This window comes from Kryptolebias marmoratus, linkage group LG14 (genome assembly GCF_001649575.2).
Source record: "Kryptolebias marmoratus isolate JLee-2015 linkage group LG14, ASM164957v2, whole genome shotgun sequence".
Lineage (NCBI taxonomy): Eukaryota > Metazoa > Chordata > Actinopteri > Cyprinodontiformes > Rivulidae > Kryptolebias > Kryptolebias marmoratus.
In genome coordinates, this window is record NC_051443.1 from 20,671,750 (window position 1) to 20,694,775 (window position 23,026).

The 23,026-nt window shown below is 38.0% G+C and overlaps 1 protein-coding gene across 1 annotated transcript in view; it reads left to right on the top strand.

Moving 5' to 3' along the window:
* Window positions 1-23,026, top strand: part of LOC108232644 (poly [ADP-ribose] polymerase tankyrase-1) — a 77,663-nt gene that overhangs the window by 42,270 nt on the left and 12,367 nt on the right. The window contains exons 7-20 of the mRNA XM_017410561.2: window positions 3,268-3,362; window positions 3,703-3,769; window positions 3,899-4,085; window positions 6,122-6,243; window positions 6,339-6,430; window positions 6,847-6,925; window positions 7,911-8,082; window positions 8,521-8,600; window positions 10,657-10,802; window positions 10,890-11,055; window positions 17,054-17,273; window positions 20,705-20,814; window positions 21,680-21,868; window positions 22,246-22,326. Coding sequence (XP_017266050.1) covers window positions 3,268-3,362; window positions 3,703-3,769; window positions 3,899-4,085; window positions 6,122-6,243; window positions 6,339-6,430; window positions 6,847-6,925; window positions 7,911-8,082; window positions 8,521-8,600; window positions 10,657-10,802; window positions 10,890-11,055; window positions 17,054-17,273; window positions 20,705-20,814; window positions 21,680-21,868; window positions 22,246-22,326 — 1,806 coding nt within the window. The remainder of the gene's footprint in view (window positions 1-3,267; window positions 3,363-3,702; window positions 3,770-3,898; window positions 4,086-6,121; window positions 6,244-6,338; window positions 6,431-6,846; window positions 6,926-7,910; window positions 8,083-8,520; window positions 8,601-10,656; window positions 10,803-10,889; window positions 11,056-17,053; window positions 17,274-20,704; window positions 20,815-21,679; window positions 21,869-22,245; window positions 22,327-23,026) is intronic.

Below are 23,026 nucleotides of genomic sequence, written 5' to 3' on the forward strand. Positions count from 1 at the left end.
GTAATCATCAAAATTAAACGAAATAAACATTTGAAATATATGAGTTTGTATGTAATGTATGAATATAATATACAAGTTTCACTTTTTAAATGGAATTACTGAAATCAATCTACTTTTTCATGATATTCTAATTTTATGACCAGCACCTGTAATAGATTACATGAGATATTACAATATTGCATGAGATATTGCATAATGGTATTTTCAATCTTTAACTGTCATTCCTTGACATAAAATGATCTTAGTCGAAAACTCTGTTCTGAAAGGCGGTGGGCAATATGCATTTCGTCAAAGAATGCTAGGCCTTTAATTTAAATAAGCATTAATGTAAAGTATCCAATCCAACATGAGCTGAGGCAGAGGTGGGTTTTTTTTTTATGTATCTTCAGGTTCATTCACGCACATGCATGTACCCGTTCCTCACACAGCGTTGACAGATTGAAGAGGCGGAGCTTAATTTACCCTGCCTGACCCTGGCAACGGCATCATGGTGATGCAACGGTACATTTGCGTGTGTGTTTTGGCAAACTGATTGCTCATGGTTTAAGCTGCACATAGAAGCTGAATAATGCTTCAAACATCATTTTATTTATTTTTTTACTGCTTATTTATATTGTTAACAATTTGAAATGACAAGTGCACAGGCACAGGCACCGTCAGAAAGATTCTGCATTCGAGATGAGGATGATGACTAACTGCAAACCATGTCCTGCTTCCTACAAATGCTGCTGTCACATCCTGTAAATATGTGTGCACCATCTGTCCTCGCAGCACTGCCTCACTCCTGCTGCTGCTGCTGCTGCTCTGATGAACTCCTGAGTTAGCTGCAGAGATTATCAAAGATACGTTAATTTTTAACATGCTCCCCAAAATCTAGTCAGCAGGGGAATGTGTGGAGACGGGAACATGAGTGTTGTCTTCATCTGGTTTATGGAAAACCTTTTTTTTTATGGCCTTAATGTTTAAGTGACCTGTGTGTGTGTGTTTTTTTACGGCACATGCAGATTAACGTATACAAAGGCTACAGATGTCTAATGTGTTATGCAAATTTTTGTTTATTTAGTTGCATCAAATAATAAATCCACTAAATGTCAACAGATAATCACAAATGCATTACATAATGTGCTTAAGATGTGACAGTCTCACAGTAATAAAAACACATAGCAGTTTTCGTGGGTGCAAAAAATACATCAAAAAATTACACAAGCAGATTGGAATTTAAACATCATTTTTATGTGATTTATAAAGTTTACAAAATTCACTGTTCTTTTTTACCTGACAGTATTATAAAAATATGAAAGTCACCCACACAGTGGCAAGAATACACTTAAGGAATCTTAATCTTAATCTTTTGCCAGCATTTAGCAGTATATTTCTCTTTTAAAAGACAAAACCAAATTTTAGCACCGTTGTAAACTTTTTTCACCTGAGCTAAGTGATGGCACAGAACGATAAAATGTTTCTCTGAAAGTCAGTCAGTCCGTGGAGCCAGTTGGGTTCCCAGCTCCTTCCAGAGGAAAAAAGGTAATAAAAAATTACTTTGCTTTAGTTTCATCACCACTTATGGCATTGTGCTTCCTTTCTGAAGTGTTTACGTATAATTGTTATGCATCCACTTTGCTTTTGACATGCAGAAGTTATTAGCTCTCTCTCTAAAAGAATCAGTGTTGTTTAACCATACAATGTTTGACTGAGTCAACAAACAGTCCTAATCAAATATCACTCATAATATGAGGCTTTATTATCTCCTCCAAGGAAGACATATGGTTGGTTCTGTTTGTTTGTTTGTTTGTTTGTTTGCAGGATTGCTTGAAAAAATAATGAGCAGAAAATCTGCCAAGTGATTAACTTTTGATGTTGATCTTGATTCGGATCAGTTACGAGCACGTCGAGCATATATACAACAAATCTCTGAGGTAGAAGATTAAAAAGAAATATGTCTAAAAGCTCAAGATTACATTACAGGAAACAGAAAACACACGGTACAGTTTAAGCTGGTTTGGTTCACGTTTAAATAGTTAGTTTTGCTAGAGTACAGCAGCTTTTATTATACATTTATTAACAACTGCACCAACAGAGTTTTGCCAGAGGCTACCTTTCTAGTGGCATCGTGCCAATTTGTCAGACAAAACCTGATTTTACTGCAAGAAAATTGGAAAAATTGAAACTGATGGCAGCAGCACAAACTTGTAGGGTTCTTACATCATTTTCTCTAGTCAGTTTAGTCAAAGATATTATTACGGAAAAAAAAATAATGAAAAAGGATCCATAAGTGGGTAACAGACTTCCTGTTCCTTTTTGCAACTCTGCCTGTAATGGAAGGGAAACTATACAGTGATTGCTTAGTTTAGTTAGTAATTTATTTTTAGAATGAAGAAGTGCTCAGTTTAAATAAGACAAATGGGGCCACATTATGCAAATTTTTTTATTTTTCTGGATTTCTTAAAGGCAGATTGAAGTATGTTAGCCGTTATTGCATTTTTAGTTAAGACGTGACACCAATGCTTGATGATTGTTCCACGGGCACAATAAAAATTGCTCAGACCGGGTTAAACTTGACATATTACCATGCATATTAACATCAACATTTTTTGGAGCGTTTAAGGAAAACCATTGACCTACTTGAAAGATAAATTACCCTCTCTAACTAGACGTAAAGCATTTGCAAGATTTGGTGCCCAAATACCTCGAGCGAAAGGGCTTTACTGTATGTCTAAACCGCAACATAACGGTGCCTTAAATGCAGCACATCTTTAAGTGCTGTATTTATTCAAATATCTCCTATTACCTGCTGCATGCTTCAGATTTAACTCCAGTCCTATTCACAGTTTGCTCTGTAGCATGCCCGGGTCTCTGAGAGTTTTTATAACATGACTTGTAAGCCGGATTTCTTCTGCAGTCCGGGTGTTGCTTTAGCTTTGAGGATGGATGGCCTTTGCTGGGAGCATGTACAGGAAAAGGAAAGGCTGAATGTGGAGCTAAAGCCTTCTCATCTCGGTCCCATTTTAATGCATTCAGAAGTGCAGCTTTTCATCTGTTATAGAGGGAATCTTAAATTTACTCTGTCTGTAGATTGAGTTGGGTTAGAAAGGTGCATTCCTTCTTGCAGAGGCTCAGTATCAATGAATTTACATGTTTTCAAGTTATGCTGGGAGGCTTGCACACTATCAAACGAACCTGTAGGCTATCGGGTTTTTGACTTGACTTCCTCTTACCTTGGTCTTTTTGTTGTTTTCTTTCTGTTTCTGCGTGCCGTCCCGTCTCCAGTCCACTCCGCTCCACCTGGCAGCAGGGTACAACCGGGTCAGGATAGTTCAGCTGTTACTACAGCACGGAGCTGACGTTCACGCCAAGGACAAGGGGTACGTGCATCCAACACATTTTAAGTTTAATTAACAGAATGAAGCGGAGGGAGCTGATTTGGACATGCCAGGTTTTTGTGGATCCACACTTTGTAAATGTGCTCAAGATTTATCATCGTCTTAGTAATTTAGTAATGCTCTGACTTTTTGTCAAAAACGGTATGACAGCTTTTACATAAATTCTCACTGAGCTGATGAGGCCATCACAGAATTACAAAGGTGCTTGCAGATTTCTTTGGAGTTATAAACATGTACTGCAAAAGAAAAGTAAAGAATTTGTGTTGTGCTTTAGCTAAATTTTGTTTTTAATTGAACATTTGTATGTGTTTGCCCCCTTTAGTGGTCTTGTGCCTCTACATAACGCCTGCTCTTATGGACACTATGAAGTCACGGAGTTGCTGCTAAAGGTACAAACTCTCACCTTCTAACATGGTCTTTCCAGAGGCAGTAATATAGACCATGGTTGGCTGTGATTACATTTTATGCAAAAAAATTTTTGATATCTATATTCATTGTATCTTTTCTCCCCTCCCCAGCATGGAGCTTGCGTGAACGCCATGGACCTGTGGCAGTTCACCCCCTTACACGAAGCGGCGTCTAAAAACCGAGTGGAGGTTTGCTCTCTGCTGCTGAGCCACGGCGCCGACCCCACCCTGCTCAACTGCCACAGCAAAAGCTCTGTGGACATGGCGCCCACTCCTGAGCTGAAGGAGAGACTTACATGTGAGTCATCTACAGCACGGTGCAAAAAATGGTTCTCAACTCTTTGTGTTTTGGTTCCAAAGAATCAGGCTTTTCCTGGATTTTTTTTTCTATTTCTCAAAAACTCGACTTTCAGATAGATCTCCTGGAGGTCCTTTTTTTAAGACTTGACACTCACCATGTCCTACACTTGTACACTTTCCTCACTGTTTAAGCACAAACTGCACAATATGCAGCCATGTTCAGGTACAAGGACTGAATAGAAATATTGTGAAATAGCCAAAGTCCAAAGACAAACTTTGTATGTCCCTACTGATCCACTCCTTTGAAGCACACTAGATAGAAATGAATGCTGATTTCAAACGTTTGTGCAGTCCTGCCCATAAATTGCAGTTAAATCTTGTTTAAGAATGGGCATTTAAGAAGAAGTTGTGCTTTGAACATTTAGAAATTGAAATATACTTGTTTTTTGTTTAAGTACAAAGACGTATATTATTTTCCTAGGACCAGTTTTAATAACAGATGTTAAAATGTTCGTCCACAGTGCAAAAGTTCAATTTAAGCATTGTTTGGTGCTTATTTTTTTATTTTGAAGTTATCTTTGATCTTTGAACAGATGAAAGTAGTTTTATTTTTGGTTTTCAAAAATGTTGAACTTAAAAAAATGACACTGAATGCAGCAGATAATAAGAGATGAAATAGTTTCATTTAGATTTTTTTTCCCCTGCTTGCTTGGCTTAAACAGTTTGAAATAAGTTTTTAGGCCATAAAGGTGAATAAAAAAATTAATACAAGAGAGTTTAAACAATATAATTCTTTATTTATTGATGCAATCAACCATCAGGTGTCCTCTTAAAGTTGTAATATATGGCTTAGTAACATAAAATATGACAGAGGTTTTCAGTTCAACCTAGCTAGATGTTTTTTTACAGCTCGATTTGTGAAAATTGCTCAGCTGGTCTTCAGTGAGGCAAACATAAGTATAAAAGAGAAATCAATTCAGAAAGTCTTTGATACTAAACAGTGCAGACAGCAAAAAAACCAAAACATGACAGTTTGTGTTTAAGTGAAATACCAGCATTAGTTGTTCTTTAAGCATACAGGCCAATGGAACTTCACATATCGGCTCCAGTTTCTTGCATTTTCTTGATTTATTTAAAGTCATTTATGCTCCCACTTGAGTTTTATTCCTCTGCATGTTTATAAAAAAAGTTGTCTGTCTTTAACGAAGGATATAAAGACAAAGATGAATATCGTGAGCATCAGTTCAGCTACACCTGTTCTGTGAAACTATTCTGGTTTTCTATCTATTTATCGATCTATTATTCATGCATATCCATAGATGTATAATATCTAATTTTATTGAGTTTGTTTTTATTTGAAGGAAACCATGACACCTAAAAAGAATTAGTAAGTCAGAATTATAGTTTGTTTTCCTAACTTGTTGTTTTAGTAAAAACCAAACACCTTGTGACTTTTTTAAAATGCAGCTTCTCTTCGTTTGTCGGCTTTATTTTGTTGTCCGTTTGGATTCTTTTTATTTTGTCACATCTCCTTGAAGAAGGGACTTCTCTCATGAGAAGAAAGTTAGATTTTAAATGCATGAGTACTGTTGTTCAGACTTTGGTTGTCTTAAATGGCTTATTTTATGCTTGTGTTCAACTTTGAATGTGTTTGAAACAAAAAGAAAAACAAAACAACAATAGGTTTTGTGATTTTTCACTCCCGCGGGGCATACTTACTTGTTTCCGCTCCATTTCAAGCACACCAATTGTTGCATCATGTGTCATTAGCTCTCGGGCATGAAACAAAAGTTTGAATCTTGAATCTCTATAGTGTTGTCGCGTTGCAGGGTCAGTGCCAATAAAGTGAAATTCAAACAAACTTTTTGGTTTTTATTCAACTGAAGCACCAGATGCTGGTATTCTGTCTTTATTTCAACCTTTGGATTTGTAAGAAACTTGTGAAAATAGGCTCAAAATGTCACTGTCTAGTCTAGTCTAATTGAAATTAAGATCTTGACGATATTGAGATTTGATTTTTGTCTGTGTGTTCAGATGAGTTTAAAGGCCACTCGTTGCTTCAAGCAGCTCGAGAAGCCGACATGGCTAAAGCTAAGAAGACTCTGGCGCTGGAGATCATAAACTTCAAACACCCTCACACACATGAAACTGCACTGGTAAGACAAAAACCAGAATCCTCCACACGTTTCTTCAGTGGCACAGAAAGTGTCGGCTCATGTCTAACACGATGTACGCCGTGTGTTTGTGATAGCACTGCGCCGTAGCATCGCCTCACCCCAAAAGGAAACAGGTCACAGAGCTGCTGTTAAGGAAAGGTGCAAATGTCAACGAGAAGAATAAGGAGTAAGTGTCGTTTTCACCAGCCTGTTTTCTTCGCAAACACCAAGAAATAATTTTTAGATTCACCCGAAAGGGGATTTATTTTAGAGTTGTGAATCACAAGTCACTTTGTTGACTTGAATAATCAGTTTTCACTAAATTAACAAGGACAGTCTTTTCATAATCCAACTTAAAGAAGCATTGAATCTGTAGTTTATAACTTTATGATTAAATATTTTGTTTAGTTAAAAATTTTGTGCCACAGCAGAACTGAAAAAGGTGCTTTCTGTGAATAGGGATGAGTCCTCAGCCACTGAAAGGCACGAAATTACTAGTTTAAGCCTCTAATAAACCGCCTTTGTCTATTTTAAAACATTTTTGTATTTTTAAATGTACAAATTTATGGTAAAAGTTAGAATGTCTTCTTTTTTTCTCCGTAGTTTCATGACTCCACTGCATGTGGCAGCAGAACGAGCTCATAATGACATCATGGAGGTGCTACAGAAACATGGAGCAAAGGTACATTTTGTCCTTTTCAACAAACTGCTCAATTCTTGTTTGACTACATTTTTTTGAATGGATTAAGGTCAGGACTTTGACATTTTCAGAGTGTTCACTTTATTCTTCCTTAAGTGCATTTTCGGTAAAACTGCTTCTGTCTACTTCAGAAGACAAGTTTATAAACACAAGTTTTTTTTTTTTGAATATCCTATAAATATATATCCTTCATATATAAATTTATGAAACTGTTAGGGCTTTTTTGATAAGTATTTTAAAAAAGAAGGTCTCATAGATGACAGGAACCAGTGTTTCATTACCAGAGAGCAAAAATAGTCTTTCAATGGGAAATTCAAACTGGGGTAACAACAGGGTAGTTTTTATGCCTGTTTCTGATTTGTTTTCTGGCATCAATGGAACACATCTTCTATAACAAGTATTATTTTTTTTATTTAACCTTTATTTATACAAGGAGTCTCATTGAGACCTGATGACTCATTTTGCAGAGAGACCTGTTTAACACAAAGCATGTTCTGAGAAACACTTGGGCAAAGAAACATGTTTTGCTCAAGTAGCTGGGTCAACTTGACCCTGCAGAAGACATGTTTTTATAGCACTCTACGTTCTGCTCACAATTAATTCTGGTCCTTTTAAAACCATCATTATCAGTGATGGCAAGCCATTCTGAACCAGAAGCACCAAAACAACCCTGAACTATTATACTACCACCCCGCGTTTATAGAGGAGTTGAAGTAATTTTATTGGAACAGTGTTTATGCTTCACATTGAGGAAAATTGGTTAAATCTGTCCAGAAACCTTTATTTTTTTAAATCTTCTTTATTCACTTCATTATAAATGTTCACAAATATTTTGTGAAACCAGCTTTTGAAGATTTATGAATCGAACATCTTGTATTGTTTAATCAGAAAACACGCGGAGAAACTAAAGGAATGTTTATCCGATGCTTAAATCATAATCATAACGTTTAGATATTTGTGTTTGTAGGTTAACGCCTTGGACACGCTGGGTCAAACGGCGCTGCACCGTGCGGCTCTGGCAGGCCATCTTCAGACCTGCAGGCTGTTGCTAGGATACGGGGCAGACGCCTCGCTGGTGTCCCTGCAGGGCTTCACTGCCGCTCAAATGGGAAACGAAGCCGTTCAGCAAATACTCAATGGTAGGCTACGCTTGGTGAGGGGCAGCTGTGTGTGGGAGGCAGGATGAGCAGGTGTGTACGTGTGTTGGGCTCTGGTTGCTATGCATTAGTGGCAAATACTGGGATAAACTGGACTTGCTCTGTAAAGGTTGGTATTGATATTTTCAGACCGGAGATGGAGGTGGGTAAATAGCTTTTGAGGGAGCCAACTGTGAAAGAAGATACTACGTCAGAGTCCTTCCTGCAGCTTTTCCAAATTAAAAGAAAATATTTGCTTTTCAGTGCAGGATTCCTCAGCTTTAAATAATCCACAAATAATATTAGTTCATATGAAAGACATTCAATTCATCATTCTTATTTCCTTTTAACAATATGTTACTTTCATTTTATTTATTTATTTTTTTTACTGTTATTTGTGCAAAGCATGCTCAGTGATCTTCTGTGTTTGCTGCTCTGCAGAGAACGTCCCAGTGAGAAACTCCGATGTGGACTACAGACTCCTGGAAGCTGCTAAAGCCGGAGACCTGGACACTGTCAAGGTGGTTTGTCTGCATTTTGTCACCAACAGTTGGAGTCGTCAGTCACTGTTATTAGGATGCACTGCACGGTCAGGAGTCGGTTAAAAACTCCTCGTTTGCTTTTTGATGATGATGCTAAAAGGACGCAGAGGAGAAGATTGATAACTTGTTCTTTTAACAGTCAAAGCTGAGAAGAAAAGAAACTAGAGAAAATGCATTTTTGTGAGAATGCAGTCTGAGTGCTGAGTGACGTTCATAAATTCACTAAAAGAAGCTGAAACGGATTTGTTACAGCCAGAAGAAAAAGAACGCTAGCTAAAAAGTAAACTAGATAAAAGCCCAAGGTAATAAAATGCTAGCTAAAAGTAGCAAAAGGCAAGTGAAAAGCTAAATGTAGCAAAAGACTTGCTCAAAGGTAGCTTGAAGCTAAACATGGGTGGCTAAAAGTATCAGAACAAAAGCTAAGAAGTAAAAGAAGCATTAAAAAGACAAAGCTAGAGCGAGTGTGCTGAAGCACACTAACCCTAACCCATCTTCTGAATGAGGCCAACGTTTTATGTATGAAAGGCTAAAATAGCTAAGTATGCAGAAGGAGTTAGATTGCAAAAAAAGTATGGAAAAATAAAGAAACAAAAAAAGCAACTGTGTGAATGCTGACTCAGCATTCACACAGTTGCTTATAGCCTTATAATTCTGTGTGAATGGTGACATGTATATAAGCAATCTTGAAACTGTAGGGATTTTGACACTGTAGATCTAAAAGCCATCAACACTAAACATTTTTTCTTTTTTCTTTTTATTGAAAATGTCCCGACCTTTGCTGCCGTTCTCTCTGCGCGTTTGAAGTCGTGGTCGTAGGGCGGTGTTAAATGTCAGTCGGATATTGTTTGCCCGTGGATCAAATGATTTTGTGTTTCAGTAAAACTAAAACCTCTGTTTTCATTAATGTTGAAATCTTCTGTGACATGTTTTTTGCCTTTATTAACAAATGCCAGAACAGTGTAACAGTCACTCACTTGAGACAGGAAAATTGAAGCCTTGTCTGTAAAGTGTCCTTGATCCAAAAAAAAAAAAAAAGGGGCACTTTGCAAATGAAGTTATTTTTGACCTGGCTGACTGATGTTCGTGGGGATCCCGATCAGGAGAGGCTGTCAGCGTCAGGACAGTCTGCAAAGATCTGCCAAAGAAGAAAAGATGGGATGCGATTTGACTTTTTGTTAGTGTCATTTTTACCTCAGACTTCACCACGGGGGCCTTATTATGTGATAAAATCCCCTAGACAAGGTTTGCCTGGATGGTGTAATAGAAATTGCAGCACACTAATGTGTGGGAGGCCGAGATTCAGATCCTGATCCTGGATGAAAATGTCACTTATTTTTATACAGAATCTATTTGAGTATGAAACTTTTACTTTTTAGCCCTATTTAGTCCAATTTAACCCCAGACTTGTTAAACCCAAAAATTACCACCTGCGATGAGCTCTGAGTCGATGTCAGTAAGAGATCAGGAATACGATTCCCACTTTTTATAAATTTGTAGATATAGTATGTTGTGCTCCGAAATAGTCATCCTCTGTCCTGTCAGATTCATAGCCAGAGAAAGTTGCAGCATAGTTTTAAAGTAAGAAAAAAAATAAAAATAAAACTCTGCTTTGTTTTTCATCTCCACAGCTGAACGCTGTCGGATGAGTGAGCTAGTAGCAGCTGAGGGAGGAGATGTACAATATAGCAATTATTTTGAATATTAACTTTTTAGTTTTAACCAAGAAAGCCTAGAATTAATAAACACGGGCCGCTTTTGTCATATTGCTGGTAGTGATGACATGTTTTAAGTCAAAAAGTGAGGTTTGCACCCCCACTGTAGAAACTGGGAGAGCAGCTGCTACAGTTTATGCCGATGGTTATTGTCATACTGAAAAGTCTGAATACTTATCTTTCAAAATCCATTTAAAGCCCATTTGAAATTATTTTAAGATGAAACACAATGAGGAAACTGAACAAGGTCCATGTGTGTGGTATTCAGTAACTGACGGTGTTTCTGAGTTTTGATCTTTAGTCTCTGTCTCGTGTCTCCGCAGTCGTTATGCACTGCTCAGAACGTGAACTGTAGAGATCTGGAGGGACGACACTCCACTCCCCTTCACTTTGCCGCTGGCTACAACAGAGTGTCGGTGGTGGAGTACCTGCTGCACCACGGGGCTGACGTGCACGCCAAGGATAAAGGGTGAGCTTTGTTTGTTGGTCTTGTGATGGGAAGAAAATCGTTTTAATAAACACAATTTTCCGGCATGTTTCACGTTCCCCTCCGCAGCGGTCTGGTTCCCCTTCATAACGCCTGTTCATACGGACACTATGAGGTGGCCGAGCTCCTGGTCAGACACGGGGCCTCCGTCAACGTGGCCGACTTGTGGAAGTTCACGCCGCTTCACGAAGCCGCAGCAAAAGGGAAATACGAGATCTGCAAGCTGCTGCTAAAGGTTTGACTTTGACAGTCCTTTCCTAACACCTAACTTCCAGATTATTTAATGCAGATTCGCCATGCTGGGTATTTAAAACTGCTTTAGGCAGGGTTTTAGATCCCACGCAGACCTGTCTTTACACACTAAATCAACTTTACTTTGAAGTAAAAGGGGACATGACCTTCACTCTGACTGAAATGCTGCGCTACCCTCTTAATTGACTTGGCAATCAGATAATCAGAGTTAAACTTTAATGGGGTTTTTTTGCTGCTGGAAGGATGAAATAAGTCATTAAAGACATTAGGGATATTGTAAATGACATTTCTCACCATTATTTTTAATTCTTTTAACTAAACAATGTATCAATATATTCTAATTCCAATGAAAGTCAACCATCACTTGTTTATTGTGGCTTCATGAGGCATAAAATGTACCTGTTATTGTGACCGTGCATCATGTTTTGTTTATTTGAAACCTGCAGAATGCAAATAGGTAAACTGAGGAGCAATAATGTTTTTGCCTGTGTGTGTATATGCACATGTATTGTGAATATGTAATTGTTAAGGTTTGACCAAATTGGCTCCAGCTCTGATTTCTCAGCTTTAGATGATCCTAGTCTAAAACTCTGGCATGAAAGGCGGCACACAGGTGCAATTCCTCAAGGAGTGCCAGTCCTTTAATTTGTATAATTTTGTTGATTTTTGAAAGTTTTATTGTTCAACAGTTAAATCTACAATAAAGACACATGTGAAGATGCTCAGCCAGAATGTGGATCAGTATGTGACAGCAGCAGTATTCGGTGTTTTTTGTGGCACATTTAATAAATCATTTTTACCCAGAAGACGCAGACAGTGACGCAGCGAACTGTCATACTTGTCGTCGCTTTTTTACTGACAAAATAACGAGGAAGCATCTGTTACTGTTGCGGTTAATGCCATCTAATGCTGTGAATGTCAAGTTGCTCAGCTTCTTCAAATCAACTGTTTTTTTTCTGAATTAGCAGGTAAAGCAGTTTTTGAAATGTCAGATGAAATGCCGATTTTCATGTTGAGGTATGACTGATCATGCTGTCTGCAGCTTTCTGAAACGAAACAAGCTGAAAGTATGTTATATAAAAGCAAGAAAAAAAAAAGTTTTCTGGCATTTATTTAGGCAAATCACATCTTGATTAACTGAAAATCAAGTCTTTATTGAAAGTTTTGGAGAAGTGAACCTGCTCATCTTCTCTCTTGTAATCTGCTAAACAATCTGATTTTGTGGGAAACATGTTGTTTGATAAATCTTACCCATCTGTCTGATTTGCTTCTGAAAAATTTGAATTCCGCTTCATGCGGGGGCTTTTGTGTTTGAATTATGAATCGTATGTGTTCATTTTTCATAAAATAAAGTGAAAATGTTTAAGTAACATCTATTATTTAAATATCTGTTATAGTTAAAATGATCTATCAGTTATGTTTCCAGCCAGGGCTCCGAGTTTCATATTTAAGACCACTTCTTGTGAATGTAAAAGAGGACCTGGGATTATTCAGCTCTGATTTATTATCTAATATCTTTTAAAATTTGAATTGCAGCACTTTGAACTTATTGAAAATTTCACATCAAACTAGTTTTGCTTAACTATTTATATAGATTTAACACAACAGACCACCAATAGTCTATGGAGATTAAGATTTGATGTAAAATCTTTTGGTGTACCTCGTGTACATGTGTGCTTTCTAATAAACTGAAGGTAGCAGAAAACTATTTGAAAGAGATTAAGCACAAGCTTTGTTTAATTTTTTTTAAACATTGTGGTTGTTTTTTTCCTAAAGTGACATTAGAAAAGCATTTCACATTTTTCAGCCTCTGATTGTGGTTTTCAGTCAGTAGTTAATTTTCACCTTTTTCATATTGGTACATTGCAAACAGGAACTAAAGAACTTGTGAAGCCAAACTGTAAACAACCTTCAGGAGAGAAACGTGTCAGTAACCGTTTGATGTGTTACATTCCTGTATCTGTGCATACACAAGTTTAAAAAGAGCAAAATGTTTACATGCCGATCACATTAAGCAGCGTAATGACAGTCTAAGTAGGCTTTTTTTTGATTTTCTCTTTATTTTTCTGATTTGAATCATGGCCCAACTGTGGAGCGGCTGATTTGTGATGCTTTCGGAGCTCCAGATTGGCCACTTCAGCTGTGCGTTTAACGTTATTTTTAGGGTATGAAGCACTTGGCTAAAGGCAGCTTTAGCTTTTTAAAGAACGGCCTTTACTCGAAAAATTTCACTTTCTGCGAGAATGCAGTGGGAGTGCTGATGGCTGAGTGACTTTGATGAAATTAGTTAAAGAATAAATTGATAACTAAATTTGTAAAGTTAAAACAAGCAAAAGAGAAGCTAAAATCAGCAAGACATGAGCTAAAAGCTAAAATCTGCACAACTGTAACTGAAGGCAAAGTTTAGCCAATCTGTTGCTGGAAGCTGTGACATGGCGGCACATCAGTCAGAGCTGTCACCTCTCAGAAGGTCGCACAGTCGTTTCCTGGGCCGGGGCCTTTCTGGGTGGAGTTTGCGTGTTCTCCCTGTGCACACGTGGGTTTACTCCGGGTACTCTGGTTTCCTTCCACCACCCTCTTTTGTCTCTACGTGGCCTTGTGATGGACTTGCGACCTGTCCAGGGTGTCCCCGGACAGCAGCCTCCAGCTGCCCTGTGACCCGGAAAGGAGAAGCAGGTAGAAAGAAAAAAAAATGGATGGATTGATGTTGCTTGGAAGCTAAAATTAGCAAAACTGTAGCTAAGAGAAACATAAGAAGAGAAAAATAGAGCATGTATGCTGAAGCAGATTTCAGAGAACAATGTTTTTAATGTTATTGAAGAGATCTTAATGTATTTTTTTTATTATGGCAAATAATACAAAAAGAATAATGGCTACAATTGCTAAAAGTCACAGTTGCACAGTACCTGGTGGAGTCAAACGTTTTGATGTGTGAACAGTTGAAATAGCAACAAGTATGCAGATGTAGTTTTATAGCAAAAAAATGTATGGAGTAACTTATAAAACAAGAAAACAACAGTGTAAATACTGAGTTAGCATTCACACTATAAATTCATACCTGTAGCAGAATACCAAAAGTGAACATCTTTTAATGCAGTTTTTTATGTTTTGTCCCTCTCAAGTCAATTAGCGCAAAAATACATTGAAATAGTTCAGATCTGAAGCTGTTCTTCTGGTGCATGAAAACACTGAATGGTGTTTTTTCATCTGTTGACCTGAGGTAAACACGGTAATGCACAGGTTTTTTTTATTTTTTACAGACACTCTACTATAGTGGGTCAGCAAGTGTCAAGAAACACAATTTGCCTCAACAAACAGAACATCCTTAACTTAGTACGAGTTTCTGAAGAGACAAGTGGTTGTTTGTGCTTTCCAGATATTAAAAGCAGTTTTTCTTCTGTTCTGGTCGACGTAATGGATTGTGGGGTTTTCTTTAAATATCCTGAGGCATGTTTGTTTTATTATTAGTGGGGTTTTTTATTGCGTACAGTTCAGTAGATGACGCGTGTGACTTCAAACCAACTCTGAAGTTCCGAGACGGAGCAGCTCCCTCAGGCAACGCTTTCATTGATGTGATATTCGGTTCGGCTCCTGCAATAACAGGTCAGGAAGCGAGGGTTAGAAACACGGTCGTGATGATCGATTATCCATTGAATATGGAGGAGTTGTTTTTATTTTTGTTTTTTTTATGGTTGGAAAATTCCTGTAGTGTTAAATCTTGGTTGAATTTTAAGTATTCAAAGGTCATTCTTGTGTACTTAGGGCATCACCTTTGTTCAGAGGAGCAACAGTGCGTTTCCTGAACTTGTCTTTTAATGCGAAACGGCCTCAGGATAGGACTGTTCGTTCATGTGGTAATGCTCCAGAGTTCAGCTGTAGATTTTCTTTGTATTCTTTGCTTGTTGCCTGCTTTGTTCTGGACTCGCGCTCAGAATAAAATCCTGCAGCTTTTGTTTCCCGAATCCTGATACTTCTGAGAAACTTGCTTTTTCTAATAAATAACAAAGAGGATTCAGATTTTTAATTGGCTGATGGTTGAATCAGTCTTACTTGCATAAAATGTGTGAACAATGGGCAACCTATGATTAAGACTGAATGTTTGTGACAGCAGTCACAGTTTTTAATAATTACCAAACTTTCATCACTCTCTAGTGAAGCTCTAAGATGTGTTATCTTTGATTGCAAATGTCACCCGACTTTTTTTTTTCATTTTTTATTTTTTTCCAGTCTTGTTTCCCTGGATGGATAATAAATGACAATAGCAGTGTAATTACAACAGTAGATACAAACGAAAAAAACGATCAAGAAGCAGAGCGGAAAACTCCTGCTGGCCTCAGGATCAAAACGATTCCGAATCCAACCATGTAAGACAGATAACGGACAGTTCCAGGCCACCAGCAGATACCCAGGGGAGTGGTCCCATAACATCCAGTTTTAATGAGCACATTTCAAAGCTTACACTGAAACGACAAGTTAAACTTGTAACCTAGGCGACAGCTGAGTGATGACAATGCCTGCTTTCCTTTCATCCCAGGGGTGTGTGGTGTTTCTACTTCACCGGGTGTCCTCTCTACACCTCTCGAATACGTTTATTCATTTATCTTCTCTTCCGCTCTCCCGTGAATTACCATCATCCTCGTCTCACCCTTCACTTGTCATAATTATTGCCCAGGCTGATTCCACGTTGGACTTATAACGAATGCTGTTTTTAATATTTAGTGTCATTGTTTTAGCTAATGTTTCATTGCAACTTTCAGTTTGTAGACTTTATTAATCCTGTTTTTTTTCCCCACAAATAAGAAACAATGCTTTAAGGCATGTGTCTCAAGTATTAATCCATTTGCAGAATAAGGTTCCATATGATGAGTTTCAGTCAGGCTTTAGAGTACATCCTTGTCCCTAAAGTACCCTAGTTAAAGTAACAAAAAGGTTCTTTGTTGCCTCTGACAGCAGTTTGGTCTTCGTTTTGGTCCTGTTGGATCTTAGTGCTGTATTTGACACCATTCACTACAACATACTATTATATAGATGTTATCAGGTTTCAAGCGATGCTTTAGATTGGCTTAAGTCAAGTTTATTGATAGAGTCCAGTTTGCAAATGTTAATAATGCATCCTTAACCTGTTAGAGTGTTTCATGGTGTATTATGTCGAATTTTGCTCTCTCTGGTATTATGCTGATGGCACTTAGATTTATCAGTGAAACCAGAGGAAACCAGTTGGCTTTTAATATTAGTCTCAAAAACCTCATTTTCAACCAGGATTTGTCTTGTATCCATCCATCCATCCATCCATCCATCCATCCATCCGTCCATCCATCCGTCCATCCGTCCATCCGTCCGTCCGTCCGTCCGTCTGTTGCGGGGGAGCTGGTGCCTATCCCCAGCAGTCACTGTGCGAAAGGCGGAGGACACACTGGACAGGTCGCAAGTCCATCGCACGGCCACATAGAGACAAATGAGACAAACAGCCATTCACACTCTCACTCACACCTATGGACAATTTAAGAGTTACCAATTAACCTAACATGCATGTTTTGGTTGGTGGGAGGAAACTGAAATACCTGGAGTAAACCCACGTGTCTTGTACCTCACATATTAAAAGTTTTAAGCAACCCTTTTATCTTCTTAATATCTTACACATGCTCTTCAAAAAATGATAGAGAAAAATTGCACCACAGTTTTATAATTTGTAGGATTGATAAACTAACACAGATTATAAACACAGTTTAAAATGTGTGTCTAAAGAAAACCCTAAAAGTTGATCCAGAATTCTTCAGTCAGAGTGAAGAGAGAAGGGAGAACACATTTCTCTTTTTATAGATTGTCTACATTGAGTTCACATACATTTTAAAATACAGTTAGGATTCTCGATTGGAATACAGTTGTGTTTGAAAAGTACTACATAAATAAAGTTGAGCTTTTTTTCTACTATTTGCTTTGCCGTGTATCAAACTCCTCCGTTTTTGGCCTCCCTTCTCTAGCACGGAGCAGACCCAACCAAGAAGAACCGAGACGGGAACACGCCCCTGGACCTGGTGAAGGACGGGGACACTGACATCCAGGACCTGCTGAGAGGAGACGCTGCGCTGCTGGACGCCGCTAAGAAAGGCTGCCTGGCCAGGGTGCAGAAGCTGTGCAGCCCCGACAACATCAACTGTCGCGACACACAGGGACGCAACTCGACTCCGCTGCACCTCGCAGGTAACGTGCCAGAACAACGGCACACATCCACACATCCCTTTGATTCTTAATAATAGCAAGTTTCAGACACATACGTGTTAAAGGCTGTAAACATTAGTTACAGTTCATCGTAAATCTGAATCCCAAAATAATCTGTTTTCACCATTTTTGTCAGATTTCTCTGAAAAACTTAAGAAGACTTTTTGGCTTAGAAGAAATTTAAAAACTAACTTTTGAAGATTGTGAAATCCCATACATTTTTATTGGAAACAATCAGATTTTCCCCAAACAACAGTATAATGAAGGCTTCTGCTTTATGTACTACAAATTGTTTACTGAATGTTTACATTCACATAAATGATGTGTTCATTGATGTTGTGCCTATCTTTACAAATATTTCATACACAGATTGCAGGAAAAAAAAGAAAAAAATAACCTTAAATGTGTATGTTAGTGTTTTGGTTTGACTAGTGTGAAAAAAGACATGCTTTGGCAGGAAAGTATCCCACGGTTTGTTTTTAATGCCAATCACTCAGACTCAAGTTTGTCTGTAAAAGCCGCCCTTTGATTTCTGGCGCTGCGCTGTGCCAAGAGCAAGAAAGCAAACGCATCCACACAACTAAAGTCTTGAGGACAAAAACAGTTTTTTGTTTGACTGACAGACTTTTAAAACTATGGGAATATTTATTCAGCCTGCCTATCACTGTTTTATGAAGAGGCTTATACATTAATATCAATGTGAAATCAAAGGGCCCTGATGTTTGACTCCACTCATGGTGTTAATTTAATTACAGACATGATAATATCAGTGATCTTTTAATCCAACTGTTGTAACAAACTTATATCTGTAACAGGGTTGGGCCATAGGCTACTGTCAGGCCAACCAATTATTGGGAATAGATTCCTGCAGGCGTGTTTACACGTTTCTTTCTTTTTTGAGGAGAAGGAGCAGACCAGATAGTACCTGTTCTTTACAAAACTGTGGAAGTAGGCTATTTGTGGCCAAAAAGAAAACATTAAAACAAGGAGTTACTCAAAATTTAAAAAAAGAAACATACCAGATCTGTACAAGCAGCTCCAATCTAATATTAGGAGCTACAGGCAGCTTTATGGAGCTGGCAGCAAACATGTGGTTAACTTCTAACATGATGCCTTTATTATCACACAACACAATATTTTTCAAAGCTAAAACCTGCAGGATAAAGTCTTGAAAAAAAAAACAAAAAAAACAATTATTCTGATGAGCTGCGGGGCTTCTATGGTGCACAGAAAAAAGGTGTCACCACAGAGTTATTGTTAGCTCAGTTAGAAATCTTGTCCAAGACTTCATTGTTTCATACAGAATCTTAATAGAAAAATGTTAATTAAAAAGAAAAAAAAAACAAGCACCTCTCCAACCTCTGATGTACCAGTACTGCAGAATCAAGCCTCTCCATTAGCAAAAGCATTTAACACAAAGCCAAGGGACTGGATGGGACCTGCCACAGCTTTCACTGATAATGGTAATATGAATAAAACAAGCGTATTTATTAGTTGGTAGTCTGTGTTTAGCAGCTAATAACAGTCGAAAGTGAAACAACTGCTTAACTCCACCAGCTGATCGGTGAGGAAAAAACCTCTCTGTGGCACAGCCATGCAGACTGGTTGTTATGTTATTCATCTGGTTGTTATGAAAAATGTGAATTGTGTGTTATTTTATTAGTACTTTTGGCTGTTATCTATTAATTGTTTTATAAAGAGGCTACCAATAAGCACATAATAACCACAAGGCAAAGTGGCATTTTTTTCTGCTTTGCATTTAAATTTGATACCTTGGTTTATCTTAAAATGATACCAGAGACCTTATTTCTATTTTCGAGCTAATAAACAGTTTGAAACTACAGGAGTGACAATACTCAGCTGCCTACCTCACAATGAGCTGTGATTCATGCAATTTTCCGTTGAACAAATATTTCTGTCTTGTCAGTTGACATTTTGATTACGATCTTCTTATTTTGTTACTAATTTAATCAATTAAATTATCCAGATCTTCACTGAGTGATAAAATGACAGCGCCGTCCCACAGCAGCTCAGCCTGCCGTCAGTCTGACAGACGGCAGGCTGCGTTTGAGACGTTGCTGCTGGAAATGGATGAGTTGGATTGTTACTAATTAAAACAAACTGAAAACTATAGTCTTAAAAAAATAAATAAATACCACGAATAGACTCCAATGGCTGATAGTCAAAAGTCAGTGAAAGCTTTTTGTTGTTTCCTTGCTGACAGCATGTGGGCTGAGAGGCTTTGAGCCATTGGCCTGTTGTACGCTTTCACTTTAAATATTAACTGCAGATACCAGAATTTATTTATAAACATGTCCTCATTTAGCACATGTTTCAAAATCTGCATATCTGTTATGCTCACAAATAACGGTGGTTGACCTAGAACAGCCTTGGAGTCTCACACAGGCATTAAGCTTGTGTTTCAAAGACTCGAAGCAGAGATAATCTTTGTATCCTCAAGGGTACACAAGCTCGCTGTTATGTATGTATTCAGGATCTGTAATCATTGTGACATCAGTAGCAGAGATAAGGGATACACCGTTCTACTGTAGCACCTCACAGGCTCAAACGGACAAAAACGAATGCCTAATGCAATCCAAACCTCCGTGGCCCATAAATTAACAAGAAAACACTTGTCTCTGCGTGCAAACCACAAAATAAATCCAGGCGTTTAATCAGATTATTTTTCTTCCTGGAGATAATGGTGTGGTTATGACTTAAGTGAATCAAATGCATCAAGCCAAAGTCTGGAATTAGACATTTGAATTTGTTTTTCTTCATGGTGCCATTTTTTATTTAAATTTTGGTTCATATTGTCGTTCAGTTTTATGATCAGTTCACATCTGTGCACTGCAAATAAATAGTAGAAATGAGTTTTACCGTTCAGATGCATTGTGAGTTTCTTCACTGAGGGGCTTATTGTTATGATGGGATGGAAATGCAGCTGGAGTTATGGTTCCTTCTGTGTCGTTCTTCTCATTTTTCTCTTCATATTATCCTTGTTATGAAAGTTATTTTTGCTAGTTTTTAATAAACACAGCATCTTTTGAATGTATATCTAATTTTCTGACTAGAATTGTTTCTATGATTATTAGGCACGTCTTTATTAGAACTTGTTTTGCGGTTTGACTGACAGTTTTTAGGTTCACAAACTGCTAAAAAGCACTTTGCAAATCTAATCTTTCTTATATTCAGTAGACCTGACCACTTAAACACCCACACACCTTCTGCCTTCGTGCATTCTCTTTACAAAAGAAAGGATATGTTCTGTCACTTCGCAGCTCATTCAGGCTGAAATTCTGTCTCCCTTCATTTATATTTCTTCGTTCCTCATTACCGAACTGTTGTTGTTTCTCCTCCCTGTCCCTCCTTCCTGTCTCTTCGTGTCTCTGAACCTCTGCCGTGATGTCTAGCTGGATATAACAACTTGGAGGTGGCAGAATATCTGCTGGAACATGGAGCTGATGTGAACGCTCAGGACAAAGGAGGGTTGATTCCTTTACACAATGCTGCTTCGTATGGGGTAAGACTCGCAAATGCACTGATTTCTCACTTGCTTCAGTCCTGTTATAGCTGTTCATATGTATTTTAAGGTACAATTTGTGTGCTGTGAAAGTATCAGCTCAAATATCATCAATAATATGAAGGAAAAATGGATTTTCAACATTTGTTTCATCTTTATAAAAGCAAACATTTGCAGGTTCCTGTTTCTCAAATCGAAAGTTTAACATTAAGTTATTTAAATGGGTACTATTTCACCTCAAGCTCTCTTACTTTTTCAATTTACAGACATTTTATGCACTAAAGAAATAATTATTTTAACTGAATGTTAACAATAAATATATTTTTCTTGCAGTACTTTAAATATAAAAGCAGAGTCAACTTTTTTCAGCAGCCTGCAAATATTTGATACTGATGTTTTATTTTTGATATTAAACTCAAAGGATGTTAGATATTTCAATCCAGTGTCCCCGATGAGAATTATCATCACTATTAGACCTAGATTCTGAGAAAAAAGTGCATGTTTGTGATATTTTCTTTCCTCTGTTCTCCGATCTTCATCTTTAGTCAGCGTGGTGCTACTAAAAGAGTCATGAAACACATGTTTGGATGAAAGCTTTATGACGTCTGTATTGCGGAAAAATATAAATATGCCAGGGGATCCCCTGCTGTTTCTCAAAAACAGGATGCGTTGTGTTTTGATGCGAAGGCAAGCATTGAGAACAAAAGAGGTGGAAAAAAAGACAAGTGGTTAAACAAAGATCAACAACACAATTATTCACTGTTTCTGTTCAACACAAATGAACTTTTTTTATGATCATTTTTTTTTAGCTTTAACTGATAAATACAATAAACATGTCCCCTCGTACCGCTACACCTTCATCTAGCACGTGGACATAGCCGCCCTGCTGATCAAGTACAACACGTGCGTCAACGCCACCGATAAGTGGGCTTTCACGCCGCTCCACGAAGCGGCGCAGAAAGGTCGAACCCAACTCTGCGCTCTGCTGTTGGCCCACGGAGCCGACCCCACCATGAAAAACCAGGAGGGACAGACGCCGCTGGACTTGGCGACGGTAATCAGATGCTGTCTTGCAGATATCTCTCAGAGGCAGTCGTAAATCCCTCCCATTGGGACCCTCATTGCTTGTGAGTCACAGCTTGGGAAATATTGCCAGCTTAAGATAATGTTTGGATGATTATTAACAGAGCGGAGCACCGTCGGGGGAGTTTGTAGAAGTGGAGATGGGACAGAAAGCCAGCTCACTCCCTGAGCACTAATGAAGTCTCATAATAGTCTTTTGTTGCATATTTTTTCATATAATTTAACAGTTTTCAATCTTGATAAACTGTCTTTAACTGCTAGAATATTAGATGAAAAAAAGCTCCATTCATAACCTTTCATAAACACATCTGTTTTTATTTTTTCACATTATGCTTGTATATTTTTCAGGCTGATGACATCAGAGCGCTGCTGATTGACGCCATGCCACCAGATGCTCTGCCGAGCTGTTTAAAGCCACAGGCCACTGTGGTGAGTTCCCATACACTAGTGGTTTTCAAACTGTGGGGCACAACCCCTAGGGGGTGCGCGAGGTAATGACGGGGGGGGCGGTGTGTGACAAGTCCTGTTTTGTCTTATTTTATTTTTGAGCCTTAAAATTGGAAGCAGAACAAATGTTTTCATGTTGTTGTCACTCTGGCTTGTTATCATCTTCGACATTAATAAAATAGGAGTACTAGGGAGGTGGGACTGTACCTGAAGTACGAGTCCCACCTACACACCCTCTCAGTTCACAGGCTGTCAAATTGTCAATCACAGGGTAACGTGACTTTTTTTTGTAAACCTCAAATAACTAATTAAAGCAAAATGTACTGAAAAAGAAAAACGTGAACCTACAACAGCAAGGTAAGGGCTACTTGAATCGACAAAAATCAACATCTGAAAAAAATGATCTGAAGTTATTTTTATTTTTTTTGTCATAAATTTGTCCCATTCATTTCCATGAATGTAAAAATTGTAAGACAGACACCAGCTGGGGGACGCTTGTCTTTTGTGTCTTCCAGTCCTGCCTTTAGTTAGAATATACAGGTGCTGGTCATAAAATTAGAATATCATGAAAAAGTAGATTGATTTCAGTAATTCCATTTAAAAAGTGAAACTTGTATATTATATTCATACATTACATACAAACTCATATATTTCAAATGTTTATTTCATTTAATTTTGATGA